The sequence below is a fragment of the Hypomesus nipponensis genome, chromosome 7, assembly GCF_054491055.1.
Source record: "Hypomesus nipponensis isolate SF chromosome 7, ASM5449105v1, whole genome shotgun sequence".
Taxonomy (NCBI): domain Eukaryota; kingdom Metazoa; phylum Chordata; class Actinopteri; order Osmeriformes; family Osmeridae; genus Hypomesus; species Hypomesus nipponensis.
In genome coordinates, this window is record NC_140367.1 from 13,798,165 (window position 1) to 13,812,784 (window position 14,620).

At 40.2% G+C, this 14,620-nt stretch overlaps 1 protein-coding gene across 1 annotated transcript in view; it reads left to right on the top strand.

Moving 5' to 3' along the window:
* ccdc87 (coiled-coil domain containing 87) overlaps positions 1-12,040 on the top strand; it is a 63,748-nt gene extending 51,708 nt beyond the window's left edge. Inside the window, exons 13-20 of the mRNA XM_084701494.1 lie at positions 7,545-7,674; positions 7,949-8,058; positions 8,717-8,832; positions 9,103-9,149; positions 9,543-9,728; positions 9,853-9,967; positions 10,311-10,453; positions 10,802-12,040. Of these exons, the coding sequence (XP_084557620.1) occupies positions 7,545-7,674; positions 7,949-8,058; positions 8,717-8,832; positions 9,103-9,149; positions 9,543-9,728; positions 9,853-9,967; positions 10,311-10,453; positions 10,802-11,050 (1,096 nt within the window). The 3' untranslated portion in view covers positions 11,051-12,040. The remainder of the gene's footprint in view (positions 1-7,544; positions 7,675-7,948; positions 8,059-8,716; positions 8,833-9,102; positions 9,150-9,542; positions 9,729-9,852; positions 9,968-10,310; positions 10,454-10,801) is intronic.
* Positions 12,041-14,620: the final 2,580 nt, after the last annotated feature.

Here is a 14,620-nt window from a genome sequence, read left to right on the forward strand (position 1 = left end):
GCCTATTTTTGAAAAGTAAGTGCTGTAGTACAACCAACGTAAGACTATTTCTGTGTGAGGAAAGTTTAAAGACACAACTGTGTTTAATGAATAAACTATTAAACGTTTTTGGCAAAAAATATTCCCCCAAATTATTATTATGCTTATTTTTGAAAAGTAAGTGCTGTAGTACAACCAACATAAGACTATTGATGTGTGAGGAAAGTTTAAAGACAACTGTATTCAATGATTAAACTATTAAACGTTTTTAGCAAAAATATATTCCCATAAATGAGGATTATGCTTGTTTTTTGAAAGTAAGTGCTGTTGTACAACCAGCAGGAGACAAGTTATAATTGAGGTAAGTTTGGAAAAACTACCTTATCTCAACATTAAATTAATAAATATTTTTGTTGTATCTGTTTTCGCTGTTGTAGTTTATAGACGGTCCGTAAGCGCTCGTCTTACTGCCGGCTGCTCGTAGAGACCAATGTTATTTCTTCAGGTTGCAGGACGGCTCGTTTTGATGGAAATGACTTTGTAGCTTGTTGTTTACCTAACTACAGTATGAAATATGTGTTATTTGTGATTTAATAACATTTCGCTATGGAGTTATTGATCCCGGAAGTTTGAATCTGTGAATGTCATGCCAACTTTACCAAACTAACTTTACCGAACTCAATAAGTTCGGCTAAAGTATCACACATTCTACCTATGCTCTTGCGTTAGCAAGCTAAACTTGTTTACATGCCTACAGTCTAGGTGTTAAGGCCGTTATATGCTACTCCGTACTATACGATTATGGACACATGGGAAGGGCCTACGCATAGTTGGAACGCCCTGAAACGCCCTCTCCGTCGTCTGCGGGGCCGACGGAGACCTTTCCCGTGCACCGTTTAAATTCCTGTCGATCCGTCGTGCCGTGCTGTACGCGAAGGATACCCCTTGGCCGTGATTGGTCCGCTACGACATCATTTCCAAACGACGTCATTTCCGGAATCTCACATTTCTGTACCTCGCGTTTCCTGTTTCATTCCCTATATCACAATACCGCCATGTTTAAAATGGTGGTCTCAGTCTGGAGCCCTGTGTAGTACAACCAAAATAAGACTATTGATGTGTGAGGAAAGTTTAAAGACACAACTGTGTTTAATTATAAAACTATTAAACGTTTTTGGCAAAAAATATTCCCCAAAAATAGGATTATGCCTATTTTTGAAAAGTAAGTGCTATAGTACAACCAACGTAAGACTATTTCTGTGTGAGGAAAGTTTAAAGACACAACTGTGTTTAATGAATAAACTATTAAACGTTTTGGGCAAAAAATATTCCCCCAAATTATTATTATGCTTATTTTTGAAAAGTAAGTGCTGTAGTACAACCAACATAAGACTATTGATGTGTGAGGAAAGTTTAAAGACAACTGTATTCAATGATTAAACTATTAAACGTTTTTAGCAAAAATATATTCCCATAAATGAGGATTATGCTTGTTTTTTGAAAGTAAGTGCTGTTGTACAACCAGCAGGAGACAAGTTATAATTGAGGTAAGTTTGGAAAAACTACCTTATCTCAACATTAAATTAATAAATATTTTTGTTGTATCTGTTTTCGCTGTTGTAGTTTATAGACGGTCCGTAAGCGCTCGTCTTACTGCCGGCTGCTCGTAGAGACCAATGTTATTTCTTCAGGTTGCAGGACGGCTCGTTTTGATGGAAATGACTTTGTAGCTTGTTGTTTACCTAACTACAGTATGAAATATGTGTTATTTGTGATTTAATAACATTTCGCTATGGAGTTATTGATCCCGGAAGTTTGAATCTGTGAATGTCATGCCAACTTTACCAAACTAACTTTACCGAACTCAATAAGTTCGGCTAAAGTATCACACATTCTACCTATGCTCTTGCGTTAGCAAGCTAAACTTGTTTACATGCCTACAGTCTAGGTGTTAAGGCCGTTATATGCTACTCCGTACTATACAATTATGGACACATGGGAAGGGCCTACGCATAGTTGGAACGCCCTGAAACGCCCTCTCCGTCGTCTGCGGGGCCGACGGAGACCTTTCCCGTGCACCGTTTAAATTCCTGTCGTGCCGTGCTGTACGCGAAGGATACCCCTTGGCCGTGATTGGTCCGCTACGACATCATTTCCAAACGACATCATTTCCGGAATCTCACATTTCTGTACCTCGCGTTTCCTGTTTCATTCCCTATATCACAATACCGCCATGTTTAAAATCCACAAAAAAACCTAAGAAGATGGAGATCACCAACACCGAAGAGCGCATTGCTGAAGAGGTACGCAAATATCCTCACCTGTTCAACACATCCATAAAAGATTATAAAGATGCGCAAATGACGGCCAATTCGTGGCGATCGATCTGTTAGCTGCCATCGTTCACTGTGTGTGAGGAAAGCTGACTAGTGACAGCTGGTAGGAGGGTCACACGTGTGATGATAGGTGGGAGATAAACAACGACAATTTCTAACTTACAAAGACGCAACAAAGCAACGTTTTTTCGACAAAAACCATAAAGGCAACAGAAATGCTAATTAATCCGTCCGATCTGGCGACCCGCCCATCCGTAACGGAGTCGGAGTACCATACTGGCGCCTTTACTAGTAACAGTTACTAGCAATGCTAACGTATCCTGTATCCCCTTACAAAAAAGAAGTATACTTCAAGTTTATTTTGTAAGTATACTTAGTATAAAAAGTATACTATTATTATGTTACTTAAAGTATACTAGCAGTGTACTTATTTATATACTTTTTTTGTACTAAGTAAACTGAATTGGCCCACTTTTTAGGTCATTTAGTACACTTTAAAGTACACTTGTAGTGTATTTCAAGGTTTACTTTTGAATACTGCAAAGTAGCCTGTGTAGTGCACTTTCAGTTCATCAAGTATACTTCTTCAAGTACTTATAAGTATACTTTGGAATACTCTAAAGTAACCTGTGTTGTGCACTTTGAGTTCATGAAGTATACTTCCTAAAGAACCTTAGAGTATACTTTTCAATACTTTCAAGTGCACTTTCATTTAATGTATGCACGTCAACAAGTAAACTTTTAAATGTAATTTTACTATTATTTACTAATGTTAAAATGTTTATGGGCCCCTTAAACGCCTCAGATCTTCAGTCACTTGGCGCGAACGGGGCCCTCATAACAATTTACTGCAGATTCGTAGCTCTTCACTACATACTCACGAGTTCCTAGAATCCAGCTGTTCTTATCAAATGTAACAGTCATTTAACTCATGGTTACAATGGTAAACCAGCACAACGATGACAATTACCACGCAACAAAACTCAATATTCTAAGCAGACACATTTAAAAAACGAAATTCATGAAGTTACATTTGTATTTTGAACAAACGGCAAACTTATCAGCAAATTTTAACACTATTTACCGCCTTGCATCATGGGAATTGACTAGCCAATGAGCCACACTATCTTCATTATTTCAGGTCGTTATTTCATTCTTCAGTCAGTTTGACAGTATAACCTTCAAATTCTCAAGTAGCTTTTTCATTTTTTCCCATTAATACTCTAATTGATAATTATTAGTATAAGAGTATAGGGTTTCAGAATGTTTTAGCAGTAATTAAGGTTACAGCTTCAGTAACAAAAAAAGATTCAATGTGCAATGCATTAGATTTTCATAGACATGAATAATTAGAATGAGATGGATCTAAAAAATGTAACCTGTAATGTACTTTAAAATTATTTTGACTGTTTTTGCTGTATAATAATAGAAAACATACATCCTACTCCAGAAAAAATTTATACCATTTTCTGTTTCTAAGCGTACTTCTTAAAAGTACGTTATTGAGTACGTAGTGAAGAGCTACGAATCTGCAGTAAACTATTATGAGGGCCCCGTTCTCGCCAAGTGACTCAAGATCTGAGGCGTTTGAGGGGGCCATAAACATTTTAACACATTAGTAAATAATAGTAAAATTACATTTAGAAGTTTACTTGTTGACGTACTTAAATGAAAGTGCACTTGAAAGTATTCCAAAGTATACTTTGAAGTACTTGAGGAAGTATACTTGATGAACTGAAAGTGCACTACACAGGCTACTTTGCAGTATTCAAAAGTGAACTATTCTCAAAGCATCCTTAAACGTATACTAAAAGTAAACTATGTTCTAAGTATACTTCTTAAAAGTATATTAAAAGTGAACTATTTTCTAAGCATACTTCTTAAAAGTATATCAAAAGTGAACTAAAAGTGTACTATCCATATTTGGGTGTGCTTTGCCTTCGGCAATGCACAACCATTGTTATCTCACAAATATATTATTATTATTATTATTCTTTTTGCCCCCCTAAAACGTTGTTAATATTTGGACTACATAGACAACCTAGGTGTCAAACGTTTCGTCTTGGTAGCGATTGAGTTGCTTGTATTGGGATTTACGTTCCGTTGCGCGGTTTAAGTAGAAATTAAGTTTTTGTGGCGAAAAGTGAAGCTAACGGTGGCTAACTTACTAGCCACAGTCACTGACGCCACTAACGTCACGAAAACTGGGAGATAACTGCTTTACTGCAAGGCGGCTGCAGAAACGCCACACAATTCTAATGTGTAATGTACAATATAAGCTAATATTATTAAGGAAGTACATCTACTTTCGGAAACAGTAGTCTACTATTTCACTGAAGCAATAGCATCATGACATTAGCCTCTGTTGCCCGGGCAACACATACTACAGCGGTCTATGATGCATCTGTTTTCAATCGTTAAAATTAACATTCCTCACAAATACATTTTCGTTGTAGGATTTATTATGACATTAGATTACAAGTAAACGATTTGTGGGTGAAATTATCATTACCTGTGGTTTCAAACCAGTGTAGCTCACTGCAACGCTGTAGCCTAGTCTAGTAGGCTACTGTAGCTAACAAAAACATCTCCACAGCTGTTTACAGTACTAGTGACTACTAGCCTGAACTCCATTGCCACAGCCTTAACTTTGTCAATCTGTTCATGAAAATAATTCATTTCAGCCTAGACCGTACAACGGAAGTAACGTTAAATCGAATTCAACCAACGCAATTGCTACCGAGTAGTAGTAGCCTACAATTTACAGGGGCACCTTCTCCACACAGCAGGGCTATATCGCACCTTGTTACTGACAATGATCGCTACCACTGACACGTTTATGAATGAGTGGTTTTACCCTAAATAAATGTCAAGCTTATTTACGTTTTTTGGGGGCATTTTTTTGAGTTAGCCTAGTACTATTTGAATCGCGATTCCATCTGAGATAGCTACTGCTGGTAACGTGGTTGTTAAAATAAGCTTCAAAAGTTTTTTTTTTATTCATGAATGAATGCAATATGAGTAGGCTAAATGCCTGAAAATATCACGAGAAGGGAAAAACTTACAATGACGTTTAAGTCATAGAGATTAGGTCAATTTTCTCACCGGTCTGCCAAATGTATTAGTTTTGATTCAACTATGAGGTTTCTGAACACCATTCCCTCTTGCAGGGGAACTGAAAAGACAACTATTTCATTCTACTCTTCACTCTTAGTATTTTGAGTTGTAAATGAGCAGAAAAAAATATGCTTTTAAATATATGTAATCTTTATAAATAAGTAGGCTATGCATTTTTATATTAAATATACAGAAATATCAGTTGTAAACCCCGTGTTCACACTGCAGCGATGCGAATCGCTTGCCATCGCTCGCCTTCCCACAGTTCATCACGCTGGGGGGACATTATGTAGAATGTAGTTCTCTAAAATCACTGTTGTAGTTGTCATGGCCAATTGTGCAGACTTGGGTTTACGTACTTGCAACATCGATCAAAGTCAAACTTATACTCAAAATACAAAACTGTTTCATAAACATACACGTTGACATGTGTAAAAACGTTTTATTATATTACTCAAAGTCTCTGCTAATCTGTCGATACGACCAGGGAGTTCCAGCCGGGCTACTACTGTACAGTAACTAGCTAGAACAAAGTTAAGTACTGTGACAACAGACTGAATTTGAAAGTACAGAAAACCCACCAGGAGCACCGACAACGTCGGCAAACCTGTGCCAGGCCTCCTTCTTTTTATTAATGTCTTTGTACAAATACAGGGACGTATCGTACAGGACTGGATATGTAGCCACACAGGCGATTAGCTTCTCCATCTTAAAAACTGAAAGCTAGAAATGTTTACCATGGTTGCTACGTTTCGAGAAACAAGAAAACACTGCGATTGGCCATCGCTAGCGAAAATCGCTCCTCATTTGCATAACGTTGAGAAAATCTCAACTCTGTTGCGTCGTTACCCACAATGCACCACGCAAGCGATTCGCCTGGTTCCATAGAAAATTAATGGAAAACATGTTGTCACTTGCATCGCGTCGCTGCAGTGTGAACGCACTGTAATTTAGATACGGACCCCTGCAACCAACGCAAGCAAGCACACCCTACAATTTCCCCAGAAAATGTACCCTCTCTAGTTTAGTATACTTATAGTATACTTTAATATACATCTTTTTTGTAAGGGTCAAGAACCTGACTTTCTCCAGTTCTTTCAAATAGATTATCTAGACAGGCGTTAGCAATAAGCCAGACTGCTGTTCATTTTCTGGCTATTTTTCGGAAGCTTCCCTTCTAATGCCGACTACAGCTAGTCTAGCTAGAGTCATTTGATGTGTGTAGAAACTTATTTAGCATTCTACCTGGTATGCTATATACAGGAAACGTTAGCATTGCTAATAACTGTTAGCACAACATCATACTGTCCTTATAGCTTGCGGTTGCAATGAGCATACGGTCGGAACAGCACCTCTTTCCTGGTTCAGCTTCCTAGCAAATCCTGCTTGCAATTGTCCAAGGTTGTCAAAGCTGTCTTGGGTGAAATGTTCAGAGCAAATGAATGATTGAGTGTCGAACTTCGCCGGGATCTTCTCATAGACAACAGCAGCCATGCCTGTTGAATGTTTGGCTCCTTGGGAAGACTGTGAGTGTTAGCCTTCCCTGTACAGCCTGGAACACAGCATTTACGACCGTGGTCCATTTTCAATATCCTTGTTATAATTCAAAACGTTCTTCTTTGTAATTCCTTATAAGTAGCCTACACAGAGCAGCGGCAGTTAAACTAGTATCGGAGATAGACGCTACCTCGGGCTGGTCTGGATGTAAATTCTGGGGCGTGACAAAGATACAGACCAGAGCCAAAAAGGTCGGTCCCCGGTCCTACGTCAGACAGGTAGCTTTGTTGAAAAGCTAGCGTTTTACAGCCACATTTTTTCTTTTTGAGATTTGAATAGGAAAGAGGTGTCAATGGACTTTGTTATTCACGGTATGTTCATTTTACCCACCGAACTGTTGTTATTCAACTATGACAAGGTAAAATCGGTTTTGCAGTCAATTGCCCCTTTAAAGGTGACCTGCTTGGGACGTGCTAGCTCATATCATCCCAAGTTAAACAGGTGCAGGAATGTTGGAATTGGTTTTCTTTTGTACCGTGTTTTGGTACTGTATCAGACATAACACATCATGGAACAAATGCATGCACATCTGGACTCTCGCATGTGTGTCATCAGAAAGAGGTGTGACGGCCCTGTGGACCATAAGAAACCAACGGACATCAACTCGCGGGCCTATAACGCGTGGCTACAGTGGTGGAAGACCAACCTCACACTGGAAGACTACCTTCAATACATCTCCAACCAGGTCTGACCCCGGCCCATGCATGCGTTGTTTCTGCATGAGCAAAAGTGAGCATGAAGGTTTGAATATAATTGGTGAAAAGTCATCTATTATATTTCAACTTTGCATACACGCACACTGCCAATTGCAGTCATGCATGTATGCAAAGTTGAAATATAATAGATGACTTCACCAATTATATTCAAACCTCCAACACGCGCGACAATTTGATTTCCTTTGGCACATACACAATGCAGAAGGAAGGAGGAAGATTTGACCCCTTAACTCTTGTCACTAGGACTCTGACTATCTGGGCGTGGTCTTTCACCTGTACGACAGTGATGATGCAGATGATGAAGAGGATGAGAAGAGGAGGTTGCTGCAACTCCAACAGAAGGAGGTGGAAAGGTATGTGGGTAGCGCCCAGCAGCAAGACGCAAAACACAAACCAAAACTCAATACCCTGTCTCTTGGAATGTAACAGTTTGATTGAGCAGGTCTAAGTTTTATTCATTATGATCAGCATGAACATTTACAGTTTCATGCAGAACAACTAAAGGCCGATTTATACTTCTGCGTCTCCGTTAACGGACAGACGCACGCACGGAGTCGGACGGACTGGTTGAATTTATACTACTCCGTTGGCTCTGCGTGTTGAAAACAATTCACTGCCAGAACAGTAGATGACGCTGCACTGCGATGCTAGCTAGGTTATCGAAAGGTCGGAGCAGATGAACAAATGAACCATTTCATCAATAAAATAAGCACATTTTCAGCAACTACACTGCCCATTTCTCGTCACATTTTAATTTAGATGCTGGTTTACATGTACTGTTTAGCTGAAATAAGAGTTGTAAAAACGTACAACAATGGCGGTCAAAGGATTCTGTTCTCTTGTTGGTCACGGCAACCCCGCCCCCACCCCTGACGCAAACGGTTCTTAATACACACGCAGAGGCCATTTTTTGACGGAGGGGGCGTTCCTCGTGTGCGTGTGCGTAAAAACGCAGAAGTATAAATCGGCCTTAAGTCCATTCCCTCTTCCACGCCCGATTCTTATTTTCAGACGTCAAAGAGAGAAGATTGAGGCTCTGAAGAGAACAAAACAAGAGTATGTTGCAGGGGTGTGGAATGTCAACGCTGTGATGTTAGGGGGTCTCTGGAAGGAACCTGAAATGGAGGGTAAAAATAAACCCCAAACACTGTAACAGCCTACTCTTTTATCACACACACCAAAATCACAAATCTAAATATGATTTGTCACACACTCCCTGGCTGTTTACTTACTTACCACAACTCTGAATTTGCAAGCACAATATTTATTGACAGTATTTTAATTTCATATCCCTCGCGCACACACTCACTTAAACAGGTAACATTCTGCTCAAGGAACTATTGACAAGGACAACCTATTGTCTGTGGGTGTTGTTAATATTTGATTTGTGATTGTAGATGAGGAAGTGAGCCTAGATGAAGAGACCTTGCACAAGTCTAAACAGGTGCAGTACATGCATATGCTTGTCTGATTGTTTGCCGAGTTACTGGGGAATCGCTATCACAGCAGCCTAATATCTTATATTTTCTCCCCATATCAAATACATACCATTCATTGGCATTAACAACTCAATTATTGTTTAACTATGCAATACTGGTTCTTGATTATCTGCTGCACTCACTTTATTCACTATTTGTATGTCCCTTTAAGTAAGCACATTTGAGTGAATGTGAATACAAATTTACAGGCCTATTACTTTGCGTATGCTTTCATCAATGTCATGTAACATTTTATGGAGGGGAGAATCCAGAGAAAAAGTAGGACTACACTTTAGGAACAAATTCCAAATCAGACCCCAACCCACATCACTACAACCACCACCACAATTTCCGAACAGGGTTCACAGAAAGGCCATAAGCTGGCGGCAAGGACAGGGACGAACGGAAACATTCCTACGGACAGCAAGGAGCAACTCCAGAGGAGACTTGAGAGGATCTGGGCTGCCGTGTGTCTTCCCAATGCCCAGAGACTGGACATGGCCATTAAATACAGCTCCCACAACCACAGGAACCGGCTGGAGGAGGTTGTGGTTCGACATTCTCTCTACACAAAAACACATAACCGTCGTAAAATCTTGCTTCAACGTGTTTGTGAGTGTGAATGTGTTCTACATGTAAGAGTGTGATAACATTTGTGTGTGTGTCAAGGCTACAGCAGCATGGGAGCGTGTTGCTCGACTTATCCAGCAACGGGAGTCTCTGCTTGCTCGTCTAGAACTGTTTGAGCGTGAGGCTTCTGACCCCAATAGGTTCTTTCAGCGTGGTATAACAATCTCTTTTGTCCTCTTGTGTCAACAGTTTAGATAGCATTGATATTGCGTCATTGGATGTTTGTTTTAATGATTTTATAATTTATTATTTTACCCAAGCAACATACAAATACAGTAGCTCATACATAAAATACAGTATATTTAATATTAGCCAGAAAGGTTTTATATTTACCGTTTACACCTTCATGCTATCTTGTGATTTAATAGATATCTAATCTATGTAGTCTAGATAAGATTTACATTTTTTTTTTGTGTTGGGTTTTCTTAAAACCATATTTTGGTTGCTCACGGATTTAGATTTGTTATTTTTAAATTTGATTATCACATTTCTTGAAGGCTACAAAGGAACTTCAGTAGCCAGGATGGAGGAGTCCAAGCACAGGGACAAACTCCATGGCCAGCTGACATCTCTGGAGAAGTTGTTATCTAAGACCATCCTTCACATCTCAGACTGCTTCAATGACACAGTCTCCTACAAAGTGAGTAGGATGAATCTGTGTATGTATACAATACATCTGTATCCGTCACAGTCATACTGGTCATGAGCATAGACTATAGGAGGTTTTGTGTCGCTTTTTCTTTATTTAATCTTTTATCAGTTTTTTACCTTGACAATGTTCACCTCTTCACTACCTTTACTTGTAGCCAAGTGAAAAGTCTGACCCTATAGCTTTTACAGCTGCTTGGTAGTAACAAAGTTATGATTGGGGGGGAGACAGAAGAAAAAAAACATACAAAATCCGACTAATGAAGTCACATTGTACAAAGTGTGTGTGCCAGATAAAAATTCTAGAATTGTGATAGATGCTGTGTGCATTGTGTCGCAGGGCAGACCATACTGTGAGAAGATGCGATGGGATCGCATTGAGATGCTGTACTGGCTCCAACAAGAGAGGCGGGTCTGTACCCTGGGTAGGGTGGTGGAGGAGAGGGTCTCTGTCCCAGCTAGACTGCCCCCACTGGGTCCCCTTCTCCAGCTGTACAGTGGAACCCACCCCACCCGAATGGGCCACACCCCTACATCCAGCCAAAGCACACATTTAGCCCCACTCACAGATTCCATGAGCTGGGTGTAACATGCATATGTTGCATAACATGCAACACTGTCAACAAATGAATAAAATGTTCAACTCATTGCTTTTTTATGTGCCTGGTGGCAGATATATGTTCATTATAGCTCTTTAAAAAATGGGTATATTTAGCAAAAAAATTGGTATATTTAGCAAAAAATCTATCATTTACAAGGGTATGCCAATGAACCAAGGTTTATTATTCAATAATTATTGATTGTTTAGAACACACCTTATTCCAGAAAGAGGGTTTAACAAACTGTAAGCCTAACCCTGAACTCTCATTTGATTTACCCTAAAATAGAAAACTGACTTTTTGGTCCCAGAACAGCTTATTTTCATTAGTTTAATCAACTTGGTGTATGTCCACTCGCACCCGGTAACAAAAAAATCTTCCTACTTCACCCTGTTGTAGAAAAAACATCACACTGCTGTAATTATGACGATGGAGAAATGGTTATGGATTATATGATTGAGGATGAACCTCTTAATCACCTTTATTACTTTTATATGCTATATTACTGAAAACCAGATGCAAAGCTGTTGACTGATTAGTATTACCATTAAAACGTAGAAGAAATAGAGGCCAAATGTTTAAGACCAGATGGATAAAAGTTTGAGTGCAAGAGAGAGAAGTATGTGAGTAGGCCTCTCCCATGAAGGACTACAAAGCCCAGATATTGAGAACTACAAGTGCCAGACATCAGGGGACAGATTTATGTCCTTAAACTCGGTATAACCTGTGCAGCTGGGCCGCAAGGCCTCACATGGGCCCTGGAAGGAGAAAGTCCAGGCTATTCAAATTCTGTGACAATGGACCAACCGAGTGTGAATTGCATACATGAATCTGTGACCACATATGATAAAATATAAAATAATGGAGAACAAATATAGAAGCAAATGTCCGGAGAAAAATTTCAGTCAGACTCCGGGGTCTACTCAAGTTTGTTGGAATCAATCCTTTGTGTTGGATTCGAATAAACACTTTGAATCATACCTTGCTGCCGTTTCCGTGCTGTTTTACATTTTTATATTGGTTAATAAATAGACTATTATTTTGACGACAACCCCACTTCAGTTAGAAGTGGTAATACGTGTTTGTGGTGAATCGGAGCCAATATGCCGGAAAAAATAAGCGTGAAAAAAAGCGTGAGAGACAATTGCTGGCCGAGTCAATGCCTTGAATGCAGTAGCCAGTCCATACATTGAAACTTGAACCACACTGTCCATTGTTGTTATTAATACAGGTGAAAAAGTACTGAAATGTAATTGAATAAAATTGCATGTTCATGTAGGTACTTTCCACTGGCACAAAAGCGCACTTGGCAGCTGCTTAAAATGAAATATAAAAACATACTACAAGCGTATATTTTTAAGGCATTGTTACGTTCCCCAGTCCTGTGTTGTTGGGGTTGTCTGTGTCCTTTCCTCACACCTACAACCCCACACCTGTTCTCTAACTCCACTGGGGGGGGGCTTACTAGCAGCAGGGCGTTGCGTTCCCTCCGAGAGGCGTTCGTAACAGGGCACATTTTGCTTAGGTTGTGATTGTAGATTATGTCACCTTGGTTTTTATTATATTTGACATGATACAAAGTAAATATCAATTAGTGCCTGTTTCAACTTGAACATAATTATTTTCATCACAGGATGATGATGACAATGATTATGGTGATAAAGAGACATTGACTGCTGCCGTAGAGAGAGATGCTGAGAGGCCTACATGTATGGTAGCTACTGGTAGTTCTCTCCTCATGTAGGCCTACTTTCATTTACAGTGTAAATGTACACTGAAATAAGAATAATGAACAGAAAAACAATTGGCACATACTGATCATGTTGAACAGAGCATGGATCGGCATTGCCATCTACAAGTTGAGTGTTCTGGCATAATCTGTGTGAAAAATGCCACAGTTGAAAATAATGTCTTTGCAAAGAGGGGCCAAAGTACTATATCTTCATATATGTGTAATCTACCACATATTTCTAATTATAAATATATCCTATATGAATGCATATGTCTGTAACAGGATTGGCCCAACAACCAAAACATTTTGTAGAAAAGAATACATAATAATCTAGAGAGCATACCATTTCTGGGGAAATTGTGAGGGTGTGCTTGCGGCTGCCCCAGCTACCCATAGTCTCCTGGTGTTTACATATTTTTAAAAGCATTTAAGTGTATGACTGCAGTTCTGACCATTGTGTTCCCTTGATAATAGTTTTGTAAAAATGACATGCATCACTCAGATGGTATCGCTCAATAGGTAACTTATTAAGTAAATTGTATTCAGATATAAACAACTTGTTGGTTGCCCAACAAGAGGAAGACACAGCATCTGCTTCTTCAACTCCTTAATCCTCTTGAGGCACCTGTTGCACCTGGTTATGAGGTTGTAGGCTATGGGACCTCTAATATTGCATTTGTCTAATTATGTGTAGGACAGTGTTTCTCAAGTGGTAGGAAATATTGCATTACATTACATTTACATGTATTCATTTAGCAGACACTTTTATCCAAAGCGACTTCCAAGAGAGAGCTTTACAAAGTGCATAAGTCACTGATAATAACAACAAGATAACCCCAAAGCATTGCGGGTAGCCAAAAACAAGAAGTACACATTGTGAACAACCAAAAAATAAGTGCTAAAGGGAAGAAACCATAAGAGCATGTTGTTAAGCAAGTTACAATTACACAACATGAATCTCTAAGTGCAAGTGTACCTGTAGGAAAGCAATAAAAATAGGATTAACTAAAATAGACAACAGTTTAAATCAGCTACCACTAACAAACAAGAGCAACAGTCTAAGCAAGAGTCATTGTGATACTTGAGGAAACCAGCGTTGGGTTCAGCAAACCATTACTAAGTACCGTTGTACTCCCGGAACAAGTGCATCTTGAACCTTCTCTTGAAGGTGGAGAGACAGTCTGTGTCTCTGATGGAGGTGGGAAGTTGATTCCACCACTGGGGGGCCAGGCAGGAGAAGAGCTTGTGTCGGGATCGGGCGGTCTCGAGCGGTGGGACCACCAGGCGGTTGTCTGAAGAAGACCGTAGGTGGCGGGTGGGGGTGTAAGGCTGCAGGAGAGACTTGATGTAGTCGGGTGCAGTCCCGTTCACTGCTCGGAAGGTCAGTACCAGGGTCTTGAATCTGATGCGGGCCGTTATGGGTAGCCAGTGGAGGGACATGAGGAGCGGGGTAACGTGGGAGCGTCTGGGTAGATTGTAGACCAGGCGGGCAGGACCGGCGAGCAGCGAGTTGCAGTAGTCCAACTTGGAGAGGACAAGTGCTTGGACAAGCAGCTGGGTGGAGTGCTCAGACAGGTATCTCCTGATCTTCCGGATGTTGTAGAGGGTGAATCTACACGACTGGGAGACCGCAGCAATGTGGGCTGTGAGGGAGAGCTTGTCATCCATGGTAACCCCAAGGTTCCTGGCAGAGGATGAGGGGGTCACTGTCGCAGATCCCAGGGTGATTGAGAGGTCGTGGAGATTGAGGGTTTGGCCAGGATGATGAGAAGTTCTGTTTTGGCGAGGTTCAGCTGGAGGTGGTGCTCGGTCATCCAGGCGGAGATGT